This window comes from Colias philodice, chromosome 15, assembly GCF_061535455.1.
Source record: "Colias philodice isolate Cphi_HAF_F1 chromosome 15, ilColPhil1 Martin Lab GWU primary, whole genome shotgun sequence".
NCBI classification, from domain to species: Eukaryota; Metazoa; Arthropoda; class Insecta; order Lepidoptera; family Pieridae; genus Colias; species Colias philodice.
The window spans coordinates 257,909-285,581 of NC_143100.1; the positions used below are offsets into that span (position 1 = coordinate 257,909).

General features: G+C 34.5%; 2 protein-coding genes and 2 long non-coding RNA genes across 4 annotated transcripts in view; 2 read left to right on the forward strand and 2 right to left on the reverse strand.

Annotated features, from left to right (window-relative positions):
* Window positions 1-27,673, forward strand: part of LOC149481985 (uncharacterized) — a 191,832-nt gene that overhangs the window by 137,994 nt on the left and 26,165 nt on the right. The gene's annotated exons all lie outside the window — the stretch shown is intronic.
* The window catches only part of LOC149481992 (phosphatidylcholine:ceramide cholinephosphotransferase 2-like), a 104,884-nt gene that overhangs the window by 48,530 nt on the left and 28,681 nt on the right, over window positions 1-27,673 (reverse strand). The gene's annotated exons all lie outside the window — the stretch shown is intronic.
* Window positions 1,157-16,243, forward strand: fat-spondin (extracellular matrix protein f-spondin). Its single transcript, XM_089704533.1, has 15 exons — window positions 1,157-1,291; window positions 1,793-1,971; window positions 2,774-3,026; window positions 3,397-3,520; window positions 4,207-4,361; window positions 4,724-4,902; window positions 5,164-5,294; window positions 5,584-5,806; window positions 8,447-8,618; window positions 9,123-9,313; window positions 9,591-9,845; window positions 10,524-10,694; window positions 12,799-12,888; window positions 13,444-13,544; window positions 16,087-16,243. The coding sequence occupies exons 2-15, from the start codon at window positions 1,794-1,796 to the stop codon at window positions 16,159-16,161; spliced, it is 2,298 nt and encodes a 765-aa protein (XP_089560659.1). The 5' UTR covers window positions 1,157-1,291; window position 1,793; the 3' UTR covers window positions 16,162-16,243.
* Window positions 7,269-8,049, reverse strand: LOC149481994 (uncharacterized). Its single transcript, XR_016316764.1, has 3 exons — window positions 7,673-8,049; window positions 7,485-7,546; window positions 7,269-7,409 (listed from the first exon to the last, which is right to left on the reverse strand). It is a non-coding gene; the product is annotated as an uncharacterized LOC149481994 (long non-coding RNA).

Genomic DNA, 27,673 nt, shown 5'->3' on the forward strand with positions numbered 1-27,673 from the left:
ACACAGCTTAATGTCCTTTCTATGAAATTGTCTGAGGTGTAACGCAATAACTACGCGCCACAGCCAAAGGGGTTTGGGTAAAGTTGGCGTCGTGATGAACTTTCGCGGCCAGTAATGAAAAATATCCAATTTTCATCACTGGCTGCAAAATCACGACGCCACTAGACCATATAAAATCTAAGACCAATCGTCAAATATACGCGTCGCGTAGTTACGCCTAGTGCGGTCAGACCTTTGCTAAGGAGGCGGAAGTCGGCACTTGGGCGATGACATGACTTCTTTCGTAAAACGGACCTCATTATAAAGGCGCCAACTGCGGTTCTTACTTCTTTAGATCTTTATGTGGTGTATGATGTATTGTAGTTTATTAATTACTTTTAAATGGGTCATTGCCTAATCAAATGTAAATATTAAGTCATATAATAAAAAAATAATGATCGGTTTTACTCCGGGTTACAAAATACTTGGATAAAATTATTCTTAACACAATGAATATACAAAATGCAACAGCTAATCACTCACATCATGTAAACCTCTACATATTAATATTTAATTTTATTATTATTAAGTTTTTGTGTATAGAGACACGTGTTGATTTGATTCAATTTTAAAAGCGTCGTTATTAAGTTTTCCTAAGATTGGTTCAAACTAATTCTACTTTAAATTATAGACAATTAGTTAGTTATTTTACACAATACAAACTGCTAGCAGTATTATTGAATACATCTTTATAATTCTCTTAGTATAATAATTATGGAAATGTTTGTTGTTTTTTGCGGCTGTTCTTTTTTTATATTATTCTGCGAGTGAACAAGAGAAGTATAGAGCAAGAATGTATTTTCAATAAAATGCAAGATTTTTTTAGGTAGGTACCTTAAACTGTCTCTATAGATACTATTTGAAGATTTAAATTGGAGACTCTAGTCTCCAATTTAAATCTTCATTTCCAAAAACAATAACGAATTCAGTTCGATTGAACATTTCCAAAAACAATAACGAATTCAGTTCGATTGAATAATGGTCTCAAAATATATATTTTTGAAATATTATTCTTAAGTAAAATAGGACTGTAAATTGAAATAGTTTCATATTTATGTAGAGAGCAATCATATGTAATTAAAATCTTCAAATTAACTTCATAAACATATAAGAAAAACAGAAAAGTGATAATCATAAATTTAGCAAGTTAGCCCAGATACGCGTGGCTCTGCCTCGACATTTGACCTGTTATCTCTCGCCGCGTTCCCGTATCTCACTCCGCTCCACATCCCGACACTATACACACATTGTGGTGAGTCTTTTTCATTTTTTCCTCATTTATTCAAAGAATATCTAATTCATAATTTATTAAAAAAAAAAACAAAAAAAATACCGATGATAAAAGTTCCGTCATTGAAAGTCTCCGTTTTATCTGAATTATCGCAAAACTTTATATAACTTTGGAAATATTCGAGACAACGAACGGTCAAAATCAAGTGATTTGAGCAGATTGTTTGAAGCTGTTTTAACAATCATCTGTATTAATATTGCAACGTCCGTTTGTCGCAATTACGAGATGTTCTTATAAGCACGTAACCTACATATTTAGTTTTATTATTATGTTTGCATAATGATACGTTTAATTTTAAATTATTTTAGACACAGTTATTAAAAAAAATACGAAATGAATAGAAAATTTTCATACTCGACGCTCTTTTAAAGGACAATGAAAATAAAGATGTAATGTTAAATGTAAATAAAACCAAAATTTGACGATGTTGATTATGTTTAATGTAGGTAATCAATTTCACAGTATGAGCAGTTTCTATACAATGTTCGGAGCGTGGTTTGTGACGCTATTTGTAGCGTCGGTGCTGGGGTGCGAGCTGACTCCACCTGACGATCCGTCCCCGAAGTCCCCTGGGGACAACTTCTACCGCCTCATCATCAATGGAGAGGTCGAGCGGTATGCTCCCGATCAGAGATATGTTGGTAAGTGCTACCTAAAAATATGTAGTTAGCCAGCTTATTTAGAAATTACATTCTAGTTCAATATGCATGTTTTTTGGCGCAAAATGATAATAAGTATATAAAACACGCAGCTGCAGCAGTAGCAGAGTGGATATATTATAATATTATGTTTTTTTACAAGATTGCGAAAAAATAATACATTTCTAAGTAACTGTTCCTTTTGAAAGCTGACCAAGTTGTGCGGGTAAAATAATAAGAATTAAGATAATTTTTTTATGTAGGAATTTCTAAACTACTAATAAAATAAAAACGGTCCGTGATTCGTGATCTATTTCTCTTTATGAATGCATTTTTTGTTTGTTATTATTGGTAAAGATAAAATAATAATATTCCATGTGTTGCAATTCGTTTCCGTTCACAAGAATTCGCGATAATTGACGAGGAAGTTTATCATGTGTTTATAAAACATTGTTTTTTTTATGTTATCACGAAAATTACGATTCTTATTGTTTATATAGTTAACTATTTATTTTACTATTATATATTAATTCATTTTTATATAAAAAGGAAATTTCCAAAAACAATAACGAATTCAGTTCGATTGAATAATGGTCTCAAAATATATATTTTTGAAATATTATTCTTAAGTAAAATAGGACTGTAAATTGAAATAGTTTCATATTTATGTAATGTTTTGCTTACAAAGCTTCTCTAACAAACATAACACATTTTATTTAATTTGACTCTACATTTTTTACTTCTATACAACAAAACTATATCCGCCTCGAAACCATCTCTATAAAGGCATTTCCATCTCTCCCAGTGACGCTAGTCGGATCCCGGACGCACGATGTGGTGCAACAGTTCACCAAGTTCCAGATCAAGATCGACCCCCTGGACCCTGTCCAAACCCGCAGCACCCGCAAGCAAGGCCAGTTCCAGCTGTTCGCAGACACGCTCACCAAGTTCGATGAAGAGTGCATCAACTCTGTGGTGGAAGCTGATGATCTGCCGAAGACAGAAGTGCAGGTCATGTGGAAGGCGCCGCCCGCGGGCTCTGGATGCGTTTTGTTGAAGTAAGTTTGTGGTATGGTACGCGCGTTTCATAAACCAGTTGAAATCGGTACTCTTCATTCTAAAGCCAGGGATTTTTTTTTACATTTAACTTGTTGTTTGTTTATTGTTAAATAAAGCAGCAAACTTTAAATCATTGTTTATAGAACCGGTGCAGATGAATGGTTTAATTGAAGTAGGTACCAATGTTGTACATCATCACTACATGGTATAAACAAAAATCTTTAAAACTGCGCAACGGATTTTGATGCGGTTTTTTTATAGATAGAGTTATTCAAAAGGAAGGTTTTAGTGATTGATAAGGTTATAGACAAATCGGGCGAAGCCGCGGGCGGAAGGCTAGTGTTTAATATTTTCTATTTCACCACATAGAGCTATGGTATACGAGAACGTCAGCAAATGGTACGCCGAAGATGGTCAGCTGACCAAGCGGGTTTGCGAGGACACCTCCGTCACCGCGTCTGACTGCTGCGCCTGCGACGATGCTAAATACAAGGTGAGATTGCAGCAAAACAAAAGAAAAGTATTTGTATGATTTTTTTTTTAATAGAAATAATTCATAGTATTTACTAGTGTTTGATTTTACGCGAGTATTATACATTTAGAAATTAAAGAGTTTTTAATGGATTTTAAACGCGATTTATTCAATCACGGGGCGGGATTCGAGCCCGCAAGCGTCTTTCGTATTTGTATAATATGGAATTTACTTTAATTTACTTAAAATTCTTCCATCTTTCCAATCTACTAATTTTCACTTAATTAATTTGTACAAAATAAATGCGGGACTTGTTTAATGCACAGTATTCATTTAAATATTTGAAACATAATATGTGATCTGGTGGATGGTAGTTTTTATCCATGGTTTTATCCGTGTGTAGCCACGGGGAACAGCTAGTTAAATAATAATAGTTAAAAAAAAACTAAAAAACACGCTTTTTATAGAAAACCGAACTAAAAAATAGAAAATTTTATCAAATTAGTGTATTGTCATCGGTCCTCAATAAATCTACAAAGTTTGAACGAAATCTGGCCGTTTAAAGTGGGTCAAAATCGCGCCCAAAGAAGTCGGTTACAAACAAACAAACATACAGGTGAAGCTAATATAAAGCGTGTAAAAATAAAAAGTATTTCTGTTAACTTTCGTTTAAGACTTTAATTCTCCATTGAAAATGCATGTTACAGATGGTGTTCGAAGGTCTGTGGTCGTCGCAGACGCACCCGAAGGACTTCCCCGTGCAGGCGCTGTGGCTGACCCACTTCTCTGACGTCATCGGCGCAACGCATCCCAAGAACTTCAGCTTTTGGGGCGAAGGACAGCTCGCTACTGATGGTTTCAGGTATGTCTATGTTATTATGTAAATAAAAGTATTTATTATACTGATAATTTCTACTATCATAATAGTTAATCATCATAATAAATAATGGCGCAAAATTGTTGTTAGCGTAAATAATTGCCGTATCAAGGGGGAAAAAAGATCACCGCATCAATAAGTTAATTTGGCGATCACAGTATTTGTGTCATGTATTTAAAAAATTGTTAAAATCCAAAATCTTAGAAAACTGAATAATTGGTTGCCTTCAACAGGTGAAACGTTCTGTAAAGTCTCTATAATATTAGGTACCTTATTTCTGTCTCGTCTAACAAGGGAACGTTCACTTTTTTTGGTTACAAAAAAACATCTTTATTCTACGATCGCAGATCGCTAGCGGAGTGGGGCTCCGTGGGTCTGCTGGAGCGCGAGCTGCGGCAGCAGGGCGGCAAGCTGCGCTCCATCGTGAAGGCGCAGGGGCTGTGGTACCCGAAGGTCAACTCCAACACCAGCGCTGCTTTCACGGTCGACCGGAAGAGGCATCTCCTCTCAGTTGCGTCTATGTTCGGTATGATGCTTTACTAATTTGTTGTTTGTAAAAAATACGTATACGACCTATATAAACTACAACACGTCTGTATCATATAATTTCTAGTGTGGTAGAGGTTCTTATATTGTATGTATCACATTATTTTGGATAATAAAATTATTGAATTAAGTACAGTCAGTCATCGAAAATATTAAGTCGTTTGATTATATCGATCGAGGATGGTTTGTAAGTTATAACGAAGTAACTTCTTCTATGTTAAGAATAATCCCTTTCTACCAGGTCCATCCCCCGACTGGGTGGTGGGTGTGAACGGGCTGGAGCTGTGCAACAAGGACTGCTCGTGGGCGGAGTCCAAGGTCGTGGACCTGTTCCCGTATGACGCCGGCACTGATAATGGTATCTCTTATATGGTACGTAGCTTGCAGAACATTTTTTTATTTATGTAGAACAAGGATAGGAATCTATTAAATTGTTTGTATAATATTGTATTGATTTACAGCCTTTCACCAAGTTCAGCATGATGAATTAATAACAATCACCGTTAATTTATGTTATAGGCTCTATCTATAATTATTAGAATTTTAACAACTTTTCTGAAGAGAGTGCTTTCTGGACGGAAAGTCCAGTACACCGCAAACTGTTAAAAAAATATAATAACAAAAATTGTGTGCAAACAATAAATTCATGGTTCATGTCTAGTCGCCAAACTCGGAGTCAGTTCCCCGCGAGCGCATGTACCGCATCACGACCATGTACCCCGAAGACCCTCGGGCGCCGTTCTACAACCCGGAGCAGAAGGAGGTGCAGCCCATGGCCCGGCTGTACCTCACGCGGGAGAAGATCATCTCCCGGGGCTGTGATGAGGAGACGCTGCAGAGCTTCGTGGCGGAGGAGGCGGAGAACAGCCAGTCCGTGGATCGGCGTGAGTACATAGATTTAATAGATGTGTTTAAAAAAGATGTGCATTTGAAAAGTGGAATAAATATGAACTCTTACCAATTTAAGCGAAGCAAAATTAAAAGAACATTTAAATAATATATCGGTGTGGTTGTATAATTCTGCATCATTAAGACGATACACAAAAAAAAATCTACTGCTTGGCGGGCGGAGTCTAAATATAGCTCGCTATCGCGAACGCGGGTGTGCGCGAAATCATTCTTGCAAACTCGCCGCGCTGCCGCTGGCCGACTCGGGACAAACATGTATGGAGTCGTCATACAGTTATAATATTCTTATACATATATTTAATTGTTGATTTATTGGTTTTATTTTCTTGCTTATAAACAAATAATCTTCTTTTTAACAACTACTTAGACATTATTAATAATTATTATTATTTCGTAATGTTTACTTTATTACAAAATAATACAGGTTATAAATAATCTTTAAAATAACAAAAAATATTGTTACTCTGAAAAAATGAAATGGTACTCAATAACGCGGACTACTGAATGGATTTAGATAGAATTTGATGCTGACGTAGATATTACGTCATGCCCAGAAATGAAAGGTAATATTTCTGAAAGAAGTTATAAACCCTAATTCTTCTCAGTCAAAGTCAAGAGTGGAAGATATCACTAATACAGTAAAACTGATGCGAAACTTTGGATGTTAATTTGTATATTTTTTTGTTAGTTGTTACTTAATCACGTCAAGACTACATTACCAATTTTGATAAAATATAGCTAATTGCCTGGATTTACACATAGGATACTTTTTATCCGAACTGAACACTTCTGTGGGATAAGACAGGATTCACGATATAATCTAATTCCACGCGGGCAAAGCCGCGGTCGGCATGATATTTTTTTAAATAAAAAAATTGTTTAAAAAAAACACAAAATATATTGACGCATGTATTTATTTTTTGCACTCTATTATAATTGTAATTATTCATTACAAATAATCAAAATAAAATAGCCAGAACAAAGTTAGGCCCTGGTAGGGTAGGTAGGCAGGTGCAGGTCACAGCAATGTGAGACGAACACTGGCTTATTTATACCAATAATAATGTATTATAAACATTAAATTAAGTTTACTTTCTAACAACAAAAATACATAATATTAGCTAATGTGAAAGCGAATCAACCAATCATCCCACAAAAATGAAATGTGCACACAAACATTCATCCAAATCGGTTCATGTCATTAGGAGGAGTGACTGCAGCGCCATCTTCCGGGCCCAATTGTGTTTCCAGATCACCCAGGAACTCAATTTAATATACTTACACAAAATTTTTCGAAATGAAAACTCACATTACTATGTAAATATGAATATAAACCTGTTTTATTACTAAGCAATTTCCCGCACAGGTGTAGTAAGTATAAATGAAATAAATATCAACATCAAATTATTTATACAACACACCTATCTACCACCTTCTAAGAAATGTAATTCTTGAAATTATTTCGTATTTTTTTTAAATATAATACTACTCCAATGAGCTCCTGTTCCATATTACATCCACCATACTTCCACTAAGTTCACCATGATTTTTTATTTCTTTGCACTTTGTTGCTTTTTGCTAAAAATGGAATCATGCGATAAAAAAAAGTAGAGCGTTGATAACATACATTTTTGACTGAATAAAGGTACTTACGAAGGAGTGGGTTCACATTGTGAACAATCAGTGGATTTATTTTCCTTCTGGATTCCGGATTTCTGAAAAGATTATCTATGCTATAAATGAAAAAATCTTACACATTCGTTATGTACTTAAAACAGGGGTACATATCAAACATCGTCTATAATACAATTATCATCAAATTTAAAATAAAACCAACTTACTTCATTAATTTGTTCCAATTGTAAGCATTCTTTTTCCTCCAACCTTTATGTTTCTTCTTCTTATTTTCTTTATTGTCCCCATTTGTCTCATTTTGTCTTATCGTGTTGTCACCCTTTTTTACGATTGCGCGAGCGACACAAGTTCCCCGTGTGACGGCCGTAGCGGGAATGACTCGTGCAGCGATCGGGGTAGGAAGGTACAGGGCGGCTCTCGCTATATTGGCTGGTCGCGCGCTAATTTCAAGTATTTCTTGTTTATTTCAAAACCATCGCATATTTCAAAATTCTAACACGGTAGACGTATAGGTTGTATATTTTATAGTTAATATCCAAAAAGTCGTAACTTTACGTTTGTTATTTTGAAGATGCCAGAGATTAAAAAAAAATAACAATGATAACTTTGTATTTTTTTTCTATCGAGAAAATATCATGGAATCATGTTTCTAAAACGGTAGACGTATTGTGTTACTATTGAACTTTCTTGTCAAGAATTTTCATCACGACAACTTTAATAATATAAAAATTACGAAGGTTTGAAAAGGGCCGTAAATGTTAGAAAAATTAATTCATCACCTTAATGCATCTACGTTAGTTTGTAAAACAGTAAATAGATATGCTTGTAATCCCTTCAATTTTTCAAGTTCCTTTCGCTTCACCTATTACTTGTAAGCCATAACTTGTGTGGTATTATTATACAAATGAAGTTATGTATTATTATAATGATAACAACTTAACACACTATACTATCTTACTACATGCTACATGTATCTGCAGCGGAGTGCGCGGTGACAGAGTGGAGCGCGTGGTCGGCGTGCTCGGTGACGTGCGGCAAGGGGCTGCGCATGCGCACGCGCGAGTACCGCATGCCGCAGAAGGCGCAGATGTTCGCGTGCGACCGCCAGCTCGTCTCCAAGGAGATGTGCGTCGCCGTTGTGCCGGAGTGCGAGTTAGTATTCGATTTATAAGGGAAAAGCGTAGAAAAGTGTGTTAAAACTTGGTGGTTTTGGGCTAATGTAAAGTGTAAACCACCAAGTTTTTACCCGTTTTTTCTAAGGTATTCCTTGTTGTATGTGCTATACAGTTTGCCAAAATAAAGTTAAAACAGAACTATATACATTTAATTACTATAAAGGTCCTAATTAATACATGGTTTTTTTAACTTTTAGATTGACATAGGAAACATAGTATAATGGACAGGGAAACTCGTAGTCAACTGCGGAAAAAACTGCTTGACGACGCTATTATTCCAAAATTAGTTCAACATAATATTTAAATTGCCCATTTTTTCTGCTTTCCCGGAAAATTTTAAAGTCTTTTTACTATTTTTTGAACGAATTGTCAAGACAGGTGATACCGATAAATAAGATAGGAGTCTACTGAAGTTGACGACACACGACACGACACGATTCACGACACGACTTCACATGGCTAAAAAAATGAATTTCATTAGAGGGGACAACAACGCAGACGAAGAGGAGAACGAGTTCAATGCTCCCACAGAGGACGTGGAGGGAATCTGCAAGACGTCGGAGTGGAGCGAGTGGAGCGAGTGCTCCGTCACGTGCGGCGTCGGCATGTCCACCCGCAGGAGGCACTTCCTCAACCACATGGGCATTAAGAAGTGTCCTTTGGTGCAAGTCGGTAAGTTGACCAATTCTTTCAAATGGATTTGTGGGCAAATTTTATTATTATGTTATTTTGTAGCGCCACAAATTTTGGCTAAATAAAAAAACATATAATCGATTTTTGAATGAATTTGTGCTTTGCACGAAAATGTATAGTAGTATAGTTTAACGATAAGAGTTCGGTTTCATAAATAGATCTAAGTATGAGCTGAATTGCTAATCTTTGGTTGCGTTTATAATCCGATCAACGCCTCTCTTCTGATAGGATGCATCATAATATGTAATTGTTGCAGAGGACAGCCGCAAGTGCATGCAGCCGCAGTGCACGGAGCAGGAGCAGGACATCTCGGACCCCACGTGCCCCACGAGCGAGTGGTCGGCGTGGTCCCCGTGCTCGGCGTCGTGCGGGCGCGGCGTGCGCTTCCGCACGCGGCTGCTGCTGGTGCCGGCCGACCGGCAGCGCGACTGCTCCGCGCGCGTCGAGCTGCTGCAGCAGCGGCCCTGCCAGGAGCGCGCCGACTGCGCGCTCGACATGCCCACCGCCAAACGTGAGACATACATACATATAGCTATGAGTAATCTCTTCTGTCTAAAGCTTTATTTGCGTTATATCAGTATAAAATTAGTACGATGGTTTTACTTTGGCTACAGCTACGCTACCAAAAAGTTAAAATATCTTTAACCGACTTCAAAAAAAAGGAGGAGGTTATCAATTCAATAATAAATAAACTCGTACAACTTATATGGCGTGATCAGTCGGGCTTAGTAAATATTATTTATCTTGTATTTACCAAGCGTGTCCATTTAATTTATCCGGATGTATCTCGATATACGATAGTTTATAAGATAGATATCATCTGTTATTATCCTCTTCTAGAAAACAAACATTTACACTGTTAATTCTCAGTATCACTTACAAATAAATTTGCTCTAATAATTTATGGTTAGTTAGGCAGAATTGAAAATGTAAATATTTTGGAATAGATTCCTACTCCTGGAATAAATTTAAAATAGGCTGAATTCCGGTTCGTGACTTTATTTTGATAAAATTGCAAAATTGATATACATACAAGACTTTAGATTTAAAGGTCCAAATTTGCATCAATATTCGTGAACCTTGTGGACACTAGTTAATAGTTATATTCACTATGGATATTAGTTTTGGCTAAAAAATGCTTCTCTTCTTGTAAAACATCTGCATGTAAAGATGAATAATTTCCGTGCAGGTATATGCATGGAGACAGCGGAGACAGGCCCGTGCCGCGGCGTGTACCAGCGCTGGGCGTTCGTCGCCATGAAGGGCATGTGCATTCCCTTCACCTACGGCGGTTGCCGTGGCAACCAGAACAACTTCCTGACGCAGGAGGAGTGTATGGATACTTGCAAAGTTCTAATGGGTAAGTATGGCGGACTTAGATGGTGATGTCTGGCAGCGATCACCATACCAACCACTTGTCAATTTTCTATTGGATAAATACAATATTTTTTTATAAATTCTACCGAGCTAATGATTAATCCTTTCGTTTGTACAATTTTGCAACAAGCACGCGCTAGCAAATGTAGGGAGAATAATCAGTGTAAAGTAATCTAATTTTCAGACAGAAAAATACTACTTCACTCTAATTACAGAAACATTTTCAATTAATTGTAACAACGCTGTAATCTACTTCATATGAATTCTTTGAATTCTCACTGTAATTGATTGTAACCTTGACTTGAGTCACAGATATTATCAATTTGTGACAACCCAGTGATGTCATACTTATCACGTCAGCTCTGATTTACTTTTGAGCCTGTTTTGAGCTAAAGGTCAGTAATTATGTAGTATGATGTCAGCAGTATTTATATTACGATTCAATGAAAAGCACTAATGCAGTACAAGCACACAAAGCACTAGTGTATTTACAACTCAATCATTAGGGCTTTATTGTATGTAGGTACACCTCCTTTTGTTTGCTTTCCTACACCTATTATTGGATGTCATTATAAAATAATTCTAAAGGGGAAAACCACCGAATGCAAACAGAAAAACAGAATAATAGATGACTCTATTTTAATTATTGTAGATAAGCTAAATTTCTTATTTGTGTTATGTACAACATGGATTAAAGTATTATAATATATATGTCGGCGCAACGACGATAAACGACTACCCTCAAACTACTAAATAATTATAACTAGCTAAAGTTTACTTTGATCTTTTTAAATAAGTGGTTGATTCATTAATCAACCACTAATGAAATAATTAAATTCACGAAATAATTAATCTTTGTTAAAAATGATAAAAATTCATTGTAAAAATTCGAGTGGCAACACTCAAACTAATTCTTGTGAGTCATGGTTTGCTTTAAATGCGATCGCCCGACGGCACAGAGCACATTCACTCGCCGGCCGTCGGAGCGTTCGGAGCTCTCTCTATAATTTCCACGTAGATTAAAAAGGCAGTAAAATACCCACAGGCGTTCTACTTCGAGTATGAACGCCTGCTCTGATGATGGTGACGTCAGAATTGCTGGCGTCACTCCTTTTAAAAATAGCCTTTGGCCCCTTCTTCCGTCATATAGGTTAATACAAAAGGGGAAAAACGTTAATAAAATTTAAGCACAGGAGACTCCATAAGTTTATTATAAGCCTCATATAATATTAAAAAAAAAATAGAATTTATAGTAATATTGTCATGACTAGTGTTGCCGAACTATCGATAGTTTGACTATCGATAGTTGACCTTGAAAATAAGTCAGAATATCGATAGCACTATCGATAGTATCGATATTATCGATACTATCGATACTATCGATAGCGTTAATCATGGAATACTATTGATGAACTGCAATAGTATCGATAAAATCGATAGTATTGATTGCCAATAGTTGCTATACTATCGATACTGTCGATAGTATCGATACTATTGCTACTGAATATTGCAACTACAATCGATACTATCGATAGTACTGATACTATCGATAGTTTTGAGCTATCGATAGTAGTAAATTGTGCAATAGTATTGTTCACGATTTCTTGGTATAATGGGTCAGTCAATGGGCTTATTGGATTACGAATTAACGAACTAAAAAAAATGGATTGTACAAAGCGCCAATAGATAACTTGAAAACTATTATAACCAAACATCTAGTTCTCTGTCATCCACTATAATATTATTGATAAAGCAATACTATCGAGAAAAAGGTCACTATCGATGGGACGATATTATCGATAGTATCGACACTATCGATAGTATCGATAGTTCGTTCGATATTGAGCTTCGATAGTATCGACACTATCGATAGTATCGATAGTGCTATCGATACTATTGCTTTTCCCCAACTATCGATAGTTAATCGATAGACTATCGATAGTGGACTATCGAGCGGTAACACTAGTCATGACCACAACATTTATAACGTACCTAATTACGCGTTTTCTTAAGTTAATTAACGATGTCTTTTTAATCTGCTTCTGCTAAAAAGGGGAATTTAACCCGAATATAATATATTCTCCCAGGCGGCGGTGCCCCCGGTGCAGTGGTGCCCAGCCAGCTCGTTCCCGGAGTGAGCAGCAACTCCATTGGACCTGTCCCACCGGCAGTTAGCGGTAAGAATGTACATTTAAACAATCTTTAAGCACAGCTCAGAAATATGGTTGGCCATATTTACGAACTAAAATGGGTTCAGCTAGATAAGAATCTTAACTATAGATACTAACCTAATTACCAAATAGAAACCACAAAACCACATAAGATTTTTTTTTTCGATTTAATATAACATATTTTGTACAACTCTTCAATAACACAACCAATATTATGGTATATAGTTTTTAACCGACTTCAAAAAAAAGGAGGAGGTTATCAATTCGGCCGGTATGTTTTTTTTTTTTTTTTTTTTTATGTATGTACACCGATTACTCCGTGGTTTCTGAACCGATTTACGTGATTCTTTTTTTGTTCGATGCGGGATGGTGTCGAATTGGTCCCATAAAAATTTTATTCGGATAGGCCCAGTAGTTTTTATTTTATGAGCATTTTTGTCTGTATTTGTAAATGTTGCAAGTGCAAGTTTGAAGTCGGTTGTTTTTAACGCAGTTATTGACTTGTTCTGGAGTAGGTACCGACTATATTGCAGTTTAATAATAAATATGTATATGTAAAAGGTTTGCAAACGAACGACTGCCAGCTGAGCCCGTGGAGCGAGTGGAGCCGCTGCAGCGTGTCCTGCGGCATCGGCTACCAGGAGCGCACTAGGACCATTTTGGTAAGAAGGATTAACAATATTATATTAACACTTTTCTGTTATTATTTTAATATATCTTTAATTTTGTTTCAATTCTTCGTAACTAGTCTAGACGAATTATCAAATACCATACCTGATACCATATTTCAACGCATGACCAAAAGCACAGCCAAAAGAGAGATATTTACTTCTCATAAATTTTACATATTTCAGCATAATATTATGGAGGAAATATTAAATTTATTTGTATTTATTATTACGTAAAAATATATTAGGAATATTATTAGGGCATCTTAAGACTCTATAAAATATGCTCTACATTATTTCTTGCGTATTTAGAATTCGCAAGAATGTTTTGATTTGCTGTTTTTTCGTGGATCGCGTAAACAAATGTTTGGGAAACATCTTTCTACACGGAGGTAATCAAATGAGCGAGGTCTGTTGATTTGTTATTAAATTAACAAATGTATTAAGAAGTTAGTGAGGTGCTCTACGCGATACAAATCAATCTGTTGAGTAATAAATGTTTAACTTCTGTACACAAGTATGTCAGTTTTAGATATTTTAACGACGTAGCTCATAACGAGCGTCTACATTTTCTTTATATTCCGTTTGGAGTATAATAAACCGTGCACTGTGTTCATGATGACTTGTATATTGTGTTTTAATTATTTACGGAGTTGAAAATGTTTTTATGCAAATAAAGTTGAGACGTTTATGTTTGAAAATATTTAGATTTTTTTTCAGTTATAAGAGTTTGATTCAGGAATTTTGGTTGCTACTAAATAATGTATGTTAATTATGAATTTATGATACTTACCTCGAATGCTGTTGCCAAAGAATTTAGTTCTTGTATTGTAATAAATGTTTTTAAGTTTCGATTGGGCGAACAGACGGCCCTTGAGCGCTGAACACTTTGGCTATAAAACTATTTCTGAAGCCTAGCTTGTTTAACGGCAGTGGAGTTTACATTTTTAATATTATAAACGGAAAATATGCTTTGATGTATTTATCGTTGTATACTCGCTGTCACAAGAAGGTTCAATGTTTACGTTCAGCGACACTTCTTTTTTTAATAAATTCATGCAAAAATTAAAGATTTAGTGAATAGTTAGTGATCTTAAATTAAAGGATGTTTATTGTGTGTATATTTATTTGATTTAATTTAAAGTAATTTACCGTCTGAGTGATGTCGGTAATACCCACCCAATATGTTTTGAAAATTTGTAGAGGCTTTTAGAACTACCTAATGGCATACGAAATAATTATACGATATCACTTCATGAAGCTAACAGGTAGCAGTAACTTTTTGCTGAGTTGTAGAACTATAAAAACGATATCAAATAGGGTCAATGCAGGTCAAAAAAATCGATGTTAACACGCCGCAGTGTGTCGCAAATCCATTTTAGCTATGGGAATTTATTATAATACTGATTTGCTCATCCAATTTCCAAGAACCTAATCTCAAGTAATCTTGTCAGGAAATATAGGAAGATGAGTCCGTTTTATGAAAAATGTGAATATCATTTTAGAGAAATAAGACATAGAGTTTTCTCAACATGTATCTGATATGTGGACTCACAGTGTGGACTATAATTAGTGTATTGAGCATAAAAATAGAAACTTTGATTAAAGTACTTATATTCAATTATTTTAAAGCAATAAAAATGACATTAATTTTATTGTAGTCATTTGTCATCACAATGTCGCACGCGGACGTCAGACCCATTCGGTTGGAACATGAAATACTATTGTTTATTATATTAATAGCTTTTATTGCACGCCTCATAAGCGAAGCGTTGAGGTGGGTACTACTGTCACTTCGCGCAAAACATCTGATTTTTCAAACTTAAAATGTCTTTATGTATCATACATTGCACTTGTAAGATAATACATACACACACATATTAAGAAAAAACACTATTTTTAACGTTCATGATATTTTTGATGTCATTTTTGTTATTTAAACTAGTTAAAAAACAGTTTAAAAAAGTTCTGTCTTGGACGTCCGTGTGTCTGTATGTGCGGATCCTTTTTCTTGTTAACACGATAGCGACCGAAATACTTTACTAATCGAGTCTTTTTTTTTCTCTTACGCTTGAGTATGCTCAGGAATAGAACCCTTTCATTTTTCAGGGTCTGATTCGATGTGGTTTAATTGTTATTAAATAAACAAAAATAATAATTAATAAATATTTATTAAAAAAAAATTATGAGGCGTGCACTTTTGGATTTTCCAAATTATTTTAAATATGCAGTAATACTAGCGTAGACATCAACTTCTATTATTACTTATTTGAAAAGGACGGACAAAAAATCCTTTTGTATCTAAATTCAGCTAAATTCCAAAAAAATACAATACCTCTACATTTTCAATTCATAATAATAAGTTATTACTAAGTAACAAGTTACTAACTATTACTACCTACATATTTTGGTGGTGCAGCAAACCGTCTAGACTCTAGTCAATAGGAATGTATGTTTTTAGATCAGATCCACTGAAATATAAAATGTTATGGATGTATACACCTTCTTCAAAAAGTTATTTTAATGTTTGTTTCAGGCTCAGCCAGGTCCAGGAGGCGCGCCTTGTCCTTCGCGTCTAGCTCGGCGAAGAAGGTGCACAAAACATTGTTAAAAACATGCTTTTTAGTTAAAGGTGTTAGTTAAGCTTGCTCGAAGATTATTATATTGTATTTTTTAATAAAGGCTTACACTTATTTTCGTGTTTCAATTTTAATTAAGATTTCCTAAAGAAGGAGAAAAAAAGCAAGTAATTATTCGTTTTTATAAGATTTTGGTTGGTGTGCATAAAGCATGCAAAAATTAAAAAGGCTACTGTTATTTGAAACAAAATATGGGTACATGTTTAATTATAAAAAAATGAAACATAGCTATGTTAAATAATTTTAAAAACATCGGAATACCACCCAAGTTTAAAGGTAATTTAAGGTCATAAAATCTAGAAAATTCTATAAACTAAATTTCTTGAGTGAATACACACTACACAGTACACTGTATTAGAATCAACAGCCAAACAAATACGAATTTATTTGACCATTCCGGGAAGATTTATCAAAACAAACTGACTGATCATAATTCTGATCACACTCTGTATTTTGTTAAATCGTGAAGTACGAACTTTGTTTATTATGAACTGAATGTGCGAAGATTGAAATAAGATGTTTTGTGGGTTTCTTAAATATGCTGATCGCGTCTTATGAACAAAAGTCAACATTCAACGCAGATTTAAGTCACTCAAGGATTTGCAATTATAATCTTATTTAAGTTCCCTCTTTATAGAGATTAAATTTGTTCTTTGTTCACGTTTTAATACTTTTTCAACTTTATTTAAAAATCTTTTATATGTCAAAAACTTCCTGGTAAGTATCAAATAAACACATTTTTTTACTTTGTGATTATGAGTGCTGGTGATCGCCTCGTCAGGTGACCCGCTTGCTCGGCCTTCTACTCTTTTATAAAAAAAATGATGTTTTGCCATGTACCTACTTAAATAACATTATATTGAGTACGTTAATTATGATTATAATATATTTTATACATTTGGTTGGTCGTTTATGTATTAAGATTATAAAATGGTGGTACACACAATACAAACCGATTTAATATTTTTACAAAAATGTAGCGCTCTACATAAAGATAGACTCATCAATTGGGCACTGCAATAAGTTTCGTCAAGCGTAGAAGACAACATAATAATAAACCTTTTGAGGTCTTATCACCAAACGATAAATGGTAAATATGCCTTAGGTATAAATTAGGTCTTTGTGGTAAGGCCGAAATTTTCCAAGTTCGTTCGTTAATTTTCCTTCGTAAATAAAACAAACTTAGTAATTTTAATCTATATTTCAAGGTTTTTTTTTATATTATTTGTATATTTTTCGCGAAAAATTGGAAGAAAGAAAAACAAAGTATGATTAGAGGTAGATTATAATATTATTCCGTGTTAATTTCCGCGATGGAATTATTTTTAATTGTTATTGCTTGCCTTTTTTCAATATGCCCTTACTTATACATATCTATATATATTATAAAAATATGGAAATGTACAATGTGTTAATGTTGGTTGCTATCTGAATTTTGTTGAGTTCTTCTATTTTTCATAATACATACTTCCATTATTATTTAAATTTAAATACTCGATAAATGGAAACGCAAAGAAGGATCGATCCCACGTCTTTTGACGTGAACACCGCGGAACCTAGCTATTTATGGTACGGGAGCCAGGAACAGATTTTATGACCAAGTTCCTCTCAAGCGGTAATTAGTAAAATGCATCAAAGTATAGTATTATGAAGCCTCGTGAACGTCAGCTGGAGCTCGGTTGGGGGGAAGAGCGGTTGTAGCCTCCCGTATCAGCTGACGGTTTTTCCACCAAGATACAGCCAGCTGACCTATATATTTATCCACAGTTACATATAAGCTATCATCAGGTAAATTTTTGTTTGAGAGGAAATCACGGAAAATAAATTTTTCTTTAAATTTAACTTTCATGTTCGAGACACTAGCTGACGTATAATACACCATGTTGTAACCAGCTGATTATTTTTTTTCGTTGAGATATTGGGTTAGCTACAATTTGACAAATTTTTAGCTGAGAGGAAATGAATGAATGAATGTATTTTTTTTCCTACGTGCGTGGGAGGCTACAACCGCTCACCCCCCCCAACCGAGCGCCAGCTGACGTTCACGAGGCTTTATAATACTATACTCTGAGGCGTCTGACGAATTATCTCTTGAGAGGAAATAATTAACCAAATTTGCACCTGGCTCCCGTACCATTATTATTTAGCATAACCTCGCTAAAGCCTATTAAACGGAAATTTATGACACCGTAAGTGTAGAAAATAATCGATTTGTGGAATAAAATCGATAAATTTTTATTAGTTTTTCCGATCATTTCTTCCTGTAATCAGGCTGGCTTGCAGGCGATTTAACGTCGATCAATTGTAAAAAAATAATAGATATTATCTTATTATTAGTCTGTGATATTATCTAGATGAGCGGAAAATACATCCTTAGCATTAATGTTTACAATCTCAAGAAAATCGTCAGGTACTAAAAAGCATGAAATAGAGCCTTTTTGAAAATAAAAATGGCAATTGTTTTAAAATCTGAGTTGTAAATTCTAAATAGGTAGGTACCTACCTATAGGTAACAATATTATTCTGTATTTTAAAGATTTTTATTCTAAACCGCAATTAAAAATTTTAAACACGCAAATCAGATAATATAAATCTTTTTAAATATACGAATATATACGGCACGAGCCGCAGAATAAAACAATACAGTAAGGTCATTGAACAATACTTATCTCAAACAAAAACATTTCCGCGTTACAAACGAGTTTAAAATTACTTTTAAAATTTGTAAATTCCGCCATTAAATATGATAGCATAATATTGTTATAAGTTATTCCTGTCAAAAATTATTTTAATAAACATACAGGCAAGTTTTAGAATATTTTAGAGATATTTTAATTCTATTTTGTGTATATTTCAGTGAATTGTTAACATCTCTGTAGGTATACCGTGTTTTTTGGCAAATAAATGAAATGAAATGATATTTCTTTGGTTGTGAAGGATCTACTTTTCCTTCACAAAAAAATTGCAGCAGAGGAGAGGAAAAAATCTTTACTTTATTATAGAAATAAAATTACACACAATATTATTTCTTTTAAATTGCGAAGTCGCTTGCATATTATACGACTTGCGGCATCTTACAAAGAATATCACTTTCAAGTAATCAATACGGAACACCCAACCTAGACCAACAGTCTGGGAGCAGCCTCCGCCAGCCTGACCTAGAGAGCGCGACCTTGATCTCTGACGTCACCGTTCGCAAGTGACGTCACAACGTGTGACATCATCTATGCTTTATCTGGGATTTGGTTGCCTAGCTATCTCCATTTGTAAAAGGATTAACTTACTTAATGCTTATCTTGATGAGATTTCGTTTGGACGTACCTGAAAAAAGTAAAAAATGTTTACAAATCAGCAGTGTCTTTCTCGTTTAAAAAAAAATATTTTTAATATTTTGCCTATAATTCTATAACATTGCCGTCAATACGCGTTGGAGAATAAATGCAAGGTGACTGGATAAGTAATGAAAGAATTAAAAGGCCAATACAAATTTAAAATGCTCATCTTAATCTTGTTATATTTAAATGATAGACTTCACAGATGTAAATGAGGTTAATTCGGTAGTTATTAATGAATCAATCGATTGAATGGTTAATAGAATGTCACGGTCAGTGACCACAGTTGGGGGGGTTACATAGGTTACATGCTCTGCTGACAACACTAATAAAGATCGACGAACGTTATTTTGTATATGAACTTCCGCGTATAAGAGATATGATCGCAGGAATTACGGAAGTGGAAAAGTATGTGATATTATGATACGGTATTATAAAAATTATGAGTGATGTTTCCTCATCGAATAAATTTAGTTGATCGGCTTTGTAGTTAGCAATCAGCAGCTTGAAGAGCAAGAAGTCGTGGATGGAAATATCAGAGATAACAAAGTAGGTAAATAATACGTAAAATGCTGCAACAATCCTGTAACAACCTATTTTGCAAATGATTTTCTAAGATGCTGAACTTCCTTGACTTTGTTAAGAAATAACACAGAAGACATATCAATGGCACATCACTTAAGCAACACCTTGTTGGGTAAATAATTGTTCAATAAATTGTACAAACAGCATCGCGTGAGCAGATATGTGTACATGGACTGCTAACTGCTTTGTATAACTGAATGTTTCCATGTTTTGTTACGACACGATAATATGATGAATCGCCTTGAAACTGCGACATTATGCATGCAGCAGAAGATAATATCATTAAGAGATTAGAGAAGCAGGAAAGAACACCACTAAGGTTCCAGCTTTAAACGATAAGCTAAAGATTGCTTCTGTCGTTTCAATCTTTTAATGAAAATATTCCACAAATAGGAGTGGCAGGTTTTGTTCACAACACAGATTAACACACTAAACAGATTGTTTTAGCAAATTGGTGCCGAATATTGATGCGAAATACAGTCCTACCTAATTTTATAATTGTTAAAACTATGGGTTGAGAATAGAAGATTTATTGTATAAATAAACTTACGATAAGTAGGGATATTACCTATTACTAGGCCCTTTTCTGTTGCAACTTGCAGCATTTTTCAAATTGATGCTCGAAGTAAATTAATAACAGGTAACAGGTTCAACTATGATATGGGAATGAACTAAGTAAGCATACATATTCCAAATTCCAATGGAAACAATATACAGGAGTAACTATTCTCTAATCTGTGATACAGGTGGCAAGGTCACAATATATTTTCCTGTGTCCATCTGCGTCCAGTAAACATTGACCTCCAATTGTTTAACTTCACTCAGCCACTGGCATTGGTCATCTTTAGGTTCGGTTACCTACAGTATGTTATATTGCGTAGTTACAAATTAGTTATTGTTTTGGTACACACACTATTATGATTATGACTACCTACATTCTATTGGATGTTAAGAAAGCAAAAAATTGTAAATTTCAGGTTTTAGTAATTTTTTTAGAAATATAGTAATTCGACTGACCGCTTGGCTTGGTTGGTAGTGGCCCTGCCTTCCAAGCCAGAGGTCGTGGGTTCGATTCCCACCCGGGGCAAATATTTGTATGTTGATTTTAGATGTTTGCTCTGTGCCTGGGTGTTGATTATCTATATAAGTATTTATTTAAAATAATCATATATGTATGTTTATCAGCCATCTGGTTTCTATAACACAAGCGAAAGCTTAGTATGGGATCAGATTGTGCCGTGTGTGAAAATTATCCTGAATATTTATTTATTTAGTAATTTACTACTTACAATATTAAAGCTCACAGCTATTTACTCAATATTGTCTTAATATATAATATGTAGAGGGTTTTCGTAATTTGGTCCTAGATTGAGAACAGCTGGAACTATTAATTGAAAGCACTTATTTTTACTTATTTTGTACTTCTGTGTTTTATTCTCACTAAAATAGACATTTCAAGTTTTTAGGCATCCTTAATTAAAATATGATGTCACGTTGTAGTTATTTTGTGTAAAAAGTGAATGTTTGTCCGAAGTACCCTTGGCCCGGATATCTCGTATTTGTGTATATTGAGTCAGTGCGAGTTATGATCGACTTTATTTAGCACTAAATAACAGTTAACTCAGTCAATCATCGTTATAACTCACATCGTTTGAACAGTAAAAGCTTTGTAAGAATTGTTATGCTCATGAATATTTCACTGGCTATTAGTCATGAATGTCTGGGATTTATAGGAAACTCTAGACAATGTTTATAAAAAATAATGTGTTTTGTTTACAGAAAAATATTGCTATTATAATAAATTGACGTAATGAATATTTTATAAATACAAACCAACTTTAATGTCGGTGTTTATAACAGCGACATAATACTGTTAATCCTATTACTGCTAAGCTGAAATAAAGAGAAACTTATGTAATACGTGGGAAAAATAAACAATTTGTGTAACAAACAGCTTATGGCATTAAATGCTCGTTAGATCGGTGATCCGATTAGATTGAGAAGAAGCCCTACGTCTTGTAATGCAGCTACATTTTTGCTTGTGTCGTAATTTATACAGTGCAATAAATTTCTGTTTTAAGTTTTAAATAGTTTGTTAGATAATAATCGACTATACTTACCTATTACATTAATTACCTAGTATTAGTGGTAAGGACTTTGCAAAAACTGTAAATCGGAATATAAAGTAACTAGGTAAAACTAGTTAGGTATAAAATAATTCATTTGGTTACTTTCATAAAATATGGTTTATTTTGCATCAGAAATTATAAGAATTGCCATTCTCCTCTACCGCAAAATTCGCAAGAGTCACCTTGTTAACACGTTCAGTACGGCATCGGGTCGAAAACACCTGAAGTGAACTATTCGCGCGGGCCGGAGAGAGATTTCTATTGCTATCGCATGGGCCGGGGTAGTTAACTTTAGGATTTTTTGTAGTGAGAGTGTGACAGATATATTGACTGGTATTCTGCCACTAAATAGTACCCATAAAAGGAAAAATATTGTATCGGATCTTAAAGACCTGATACGGCCTGCAAAGAAATTTTGTCCTTGCAGGACGGATATCGGATCTAAAAGACCCGATGCCTGATAACCCGATAGCCGGCCCTTGGTGACAGGTCAGTTAATTAGTGATGTGCATAATAATTAGACGTTGCGATATTGTATTGATATCTATTATTATATATCTAACAAAATTTTACGATTATGATGCGGCAATGGTAGCCGTGGTTGAGATTTTTGATAGTTAGAAAAAACATTTTTTACAAAGAGAAAAACAAATTTTGGAAAATAGATTTTACATTTTTATAGTGATTCCAAGAACTTTTTGATTCACCCTCGTATTGTCATAACTGTTATAATGAAGCGCATACTGTTTTTGAGGTAAAAATGAATTGATTTTTTTAAATTATATAGTCGATTCATTTGACATCACTAGCAATCATATTCACTAGTGCCGGGAACAGGTGTATAAGATCCTATAATTTTATTACTAATTTAACCTCCTTTAATGATATTTTTTTCAAAAACGGGTCTAATGTTGTTATGCAGTGATTCAATAACAATACATTTCAAGAAAGAATTTTCAAAAAAGTCTTCAACTGGATGACACATTTGATTTTAATGTCAAAAGGTGTAACAGGTCCTTTCCACCTGATGCCGGCCGTAAATGAAGTTCACCAACAGGTCTTCTAAGCCCTATGCCGGCCCAACGATAAGTAGCCAAAATCGGGCCCCGTCTTGAACGTGTTAAAATGAAATCTCGTATTAAAATATCCCTATAATGAATATACAAACGATAGCATTGGCTAATTAGCCAAATTAAACGCATTCATGAATTAACTATGACATAACAATGTTGCGTGAAAAAAGGCAATATTCTGTGATAAAATCGCGCCTGGGAGTGCCCTGACGCGGGCGAAATGAGTTATAGCTGTAGCCTGTACCCAAGTATTCTCTCCAATTATAAGCGAATTAATGCTGAAATGAACGAATATTCGACATTTTTGAGCTTATGTAAATTCACTCACTCAAGAAAATATTAATTCATTATCGTAATTAATTAATAAACAGAAAAGAATTTGTAGTTTGACTTGATTTTATAAATTATATCTAACTATGAAATATAGTAGGTACTAATTATCTATGTAAAAAGATGATATTAATATAGGTGCCTTCAAACCAATAAATAATCATTGGAAATTGGAATATAATCTATATTTTAAAAATAGATAATAGAAGTCACAAATGATTTATTTGTTTCGATAGAAATATTTTAATTGAAGACTGAAAAATAAATAAAATTAGGAAGGTAATAAGCTAACGGGCTCAATACAGTTATCAACGCAAACAGGTTATTGGATCCAGGACCCCGCGCAGGACTTGTGAGGCCCTGCAGGCAAGACGGGAATACATACCTGATATAAAATATTTTAATACTAAACGTCAGTATTAATTGATTTTGGTCAGTGTTATAAATTATAATGCAACGTATTTTGTGAAATGTTGTATAATATATTGCTGCTTTTTAATGGATTAAGGAAAAAAAAAGAGAAAGAGAAGATGCTAATTAAAAAAATACATGGTACGACTTCGGAGTAAGTAGATATCAATTGTCAATTTACCAGTATAGGTCGAAACTTTTATAACGAAAAGATGAAACGAAAAATTGCAAATATTATTTTCTTTTTCTTTAATTAAGTAATAAAAAAAAAATACTATTCGACATTGATATTCTCAAAAGAATGGTTCATAAATTTCAAGGCCTTGCTAATATAATATTTATAAATATCATTTTTATGACATCGAAAGGTGAGACTTTTAAGGCATTTGTGAAGGACAGTCTACCCTTTTTAAAAATGTGGGAATTGGTTCACCTTTCTTTCCATAAAAATGTAATTATTACCTACATTTAATAATTATATGGATTTAGATTTTAAGCATGGATGATTCCATCAAATATGGAAAATATCATTCAAAATATACTCCATAAAAATGGAGTATATTTTGAATGATATCAAATAATAATAAAATAATTTTTAAATTCACAAATAGTCAATTTGGAGATTATTATATGTATAACCTACTGTGATAAACTATATAGTAGCAACAAGTAGGTAAATATATTTTCTTTTATGTATTTTCACACAATACTATAAAATGTATAAAGGCCAAGCTTTCAAAAGCTCATACCATACATGATACATGGGGCTCCACTGCAACCTGTACGGGGCCTGCACAGGCCCGGCCGGGGCGCGGCGTCATCCGGCCAGGCGCGCCCTGCGGTCAAGGCTAAACGATTGACATTTCGCAACCCGATTTAGGGCTCAAATGTAGGCTGAATTACGTAACTGACCAATTACTGCTATAACTGGGCTCCCTTTGCAGATATATTTTTAGTTCATTAGTTCATTCTGTATAAGGAGTTGTATGCCTGAGATGCAGTCAGATGCGCGTTATGGTAAATCGTCAACATAGTTTTTTTTGTGTTCTACTCGCTAATGACTCCAGTGTTTAAAGTTATTATGAAGCTAAGTCATAACTTTATGATGTTACGGTTTTAAAATGGGCTTCTATAAAGCTTATTCATATATATATCTATGAATGAATACATGTTTGAGTTGATTGACCAATATCATAAAATAAAAGACCGGCGTTTCGAGTTTCCTATATGAGGAATATTTAGTTTCGTCCTAGCCATGTCTGAGCGTCTACATCTCTACATTACCAATGTACCTAGTTAACCCGGTTGCCTCCAGTCTTACGCACCTTCCAACTATATTTTTTGTGAGTATCGTGTGTTGCGTAGAGTGTGTTTGATCGATGGTACCGCTTTTTTGGTAAATAATATAAAGAGATATTACAGTGAATATAGTCCAACGCTTTGCGGTTTTTGGTTCATTTTTGTGAATACTACAATATAAATAAATATCAGAATAATATATAATAATAGGTAGAATAATAGGTAACGTCATTTTGAACTTTGTTTAAAACTTACTTCAAGAAAAGAACGATTTTCTAAAATCTATTTATTTGTGTTTGTTATCTCAGAGCTTTTGATCGAGTGAACTGATTTTGATGAGTCTTTTTATTTGAAAGCTGCTGCTAAATTTTGTCGAGTTCTGATAATTTAAAAGCGGTTTAGTTTTTTATTAAAAATATATTATCTTATAAAGTAGATGTTAATAATATTCAGTGAAATATTAGTTTTTTTTTAGTTTGATGCGTCTCTTGCATGTCTCTCGGGAATAGCGTTGCATGGAGTGTGACGAAACAGGCCTTGCTTTGTGACGATTCCGCTGTTATAGCGCCGTGGCCCGTGGCCTTGACATTACAATGATATTATAATATTTCACATTTATTTATTTAGCAATTAAACAAACAAAGGTAATATTTGACAGTAAAATAACTTTTTGGTTTTATTGTTAAATTTGGTTACAATAATAATTTTATTGCTGTTTTCTCTACACATGAAAAATGCTAAAAAATATTGATTACCTTTCATTAGGATTGGTACCTACATTATATTATTACTTATATATATCTGTAATATTTATTGCTAAATTAATTATTTGTATGTGACCAACCGTGATAGCACCGCGGTTCTGTGGTTGGCGCCAACAGACATAAACCACACGGTATTGCAATGTTTTGGTGCCAATAATAATGACTCAAAGGTAAATTTAACATGAGTAAGTTAATCAGACCTTTACTTATATTATAAAGATAAAGAATTTGCTAATATCAGAAACTACCTTCGGGTCTAATTTGAAATATTATTTCAGTGTAGATAGCCCATTTATTAGGAAGGCTATGTATATTCACGCTAAGGCCTAAGACCAATAGGAGCGGAGTAAAGCGGGCAAAACCGCGAGACACAGCTAATAATTAATATAATGAATATAGCCTGTACTTTTATAACTGGTAAAAACGTTGGCTAGACCAGTTCCCCTCTGTAAGGTCGGAAACTTGAGATATTCTGTTTTTCTTAGACGTGTCTGGCTTTACTGGATTCACACTAGTTCTTATTGCTTTGACCAGATTTGTAGATTGCAAGGAAGACTCTTATTTGGTATGACGACCTGTATAGAATTTCAAGCAATGCTTACAGGATAGAATGTAATGAGTGCACAAATATTGTAGGCAAGGATAACCTACTCGTATATATAAGAAAATAGCATATAAGTATGCCACTCAGGGATCATGGTATATGTACATCCAACGGTGAAATAATTTTTAAAATCAGTCCTGTAACTAGTTCCTGAGATTAATTATTGTTTTGTAAACAAAGTGAATGAGCAGCGCGGAGATTGAGTATCTATAAATTAATAGATACGTCAGAATATTTAAATGCCTTGCATTTAACAATTTGTTTTTGTGTGTTAATTTGAAAAAAAAAAAAGCCAATGTTCAATACCGTCTACGTTTAGTTCCTTATCGCAAACTAGATGGCGCCACGTTAGAATTGTTCGATCTTATAACTGGCTAGTGTTTTGTTTTTGTAATATCATATGTATACTGTGTTTTGATTAATTAAACGCCGCTTGTTGCGTGGTTGTTGAGTTGCGTGGTTGTTTGTTGGTTGTTTGTTCTTGGTCGTTTGGTCTCTCGTTCTCAGCGTTCTGCTCGCTGATCAATAATTAATTGATTAATTGATTAATCAAAATTAATTAATTAATTAATTAAATAAATTAATAACTCATAAATAATTTGTTTATTTCTGAGTTGTTAGAATTTTATTGCGGCCAGATGTGAATAAACACATCCTGCGATCATGCCGCCGCCGAGCGTGCCGCTGCTGCCGCAGCGACGCGCGACTCGTCCGCGCGCACTGGGCCGCAGGGTCTATAGTCGGTCGGTTGCCGCACTTGAAATGGGCCTGGACGCCATTGCTGCTTCCGGCCAGGCTGCAATCGTGGCCCGCTCAACAGCAACCGGCCGGCGTCCTGCGTTGATACCGGAACCTCTGTCAGGTGCCGGCGATGAATCGTTCCTGGCGAGTCCCCTGACGTTGTCGCCGGCCCAATCCACCGAATCAGTATCGTCGATTACTCGCTCGCTCACACCG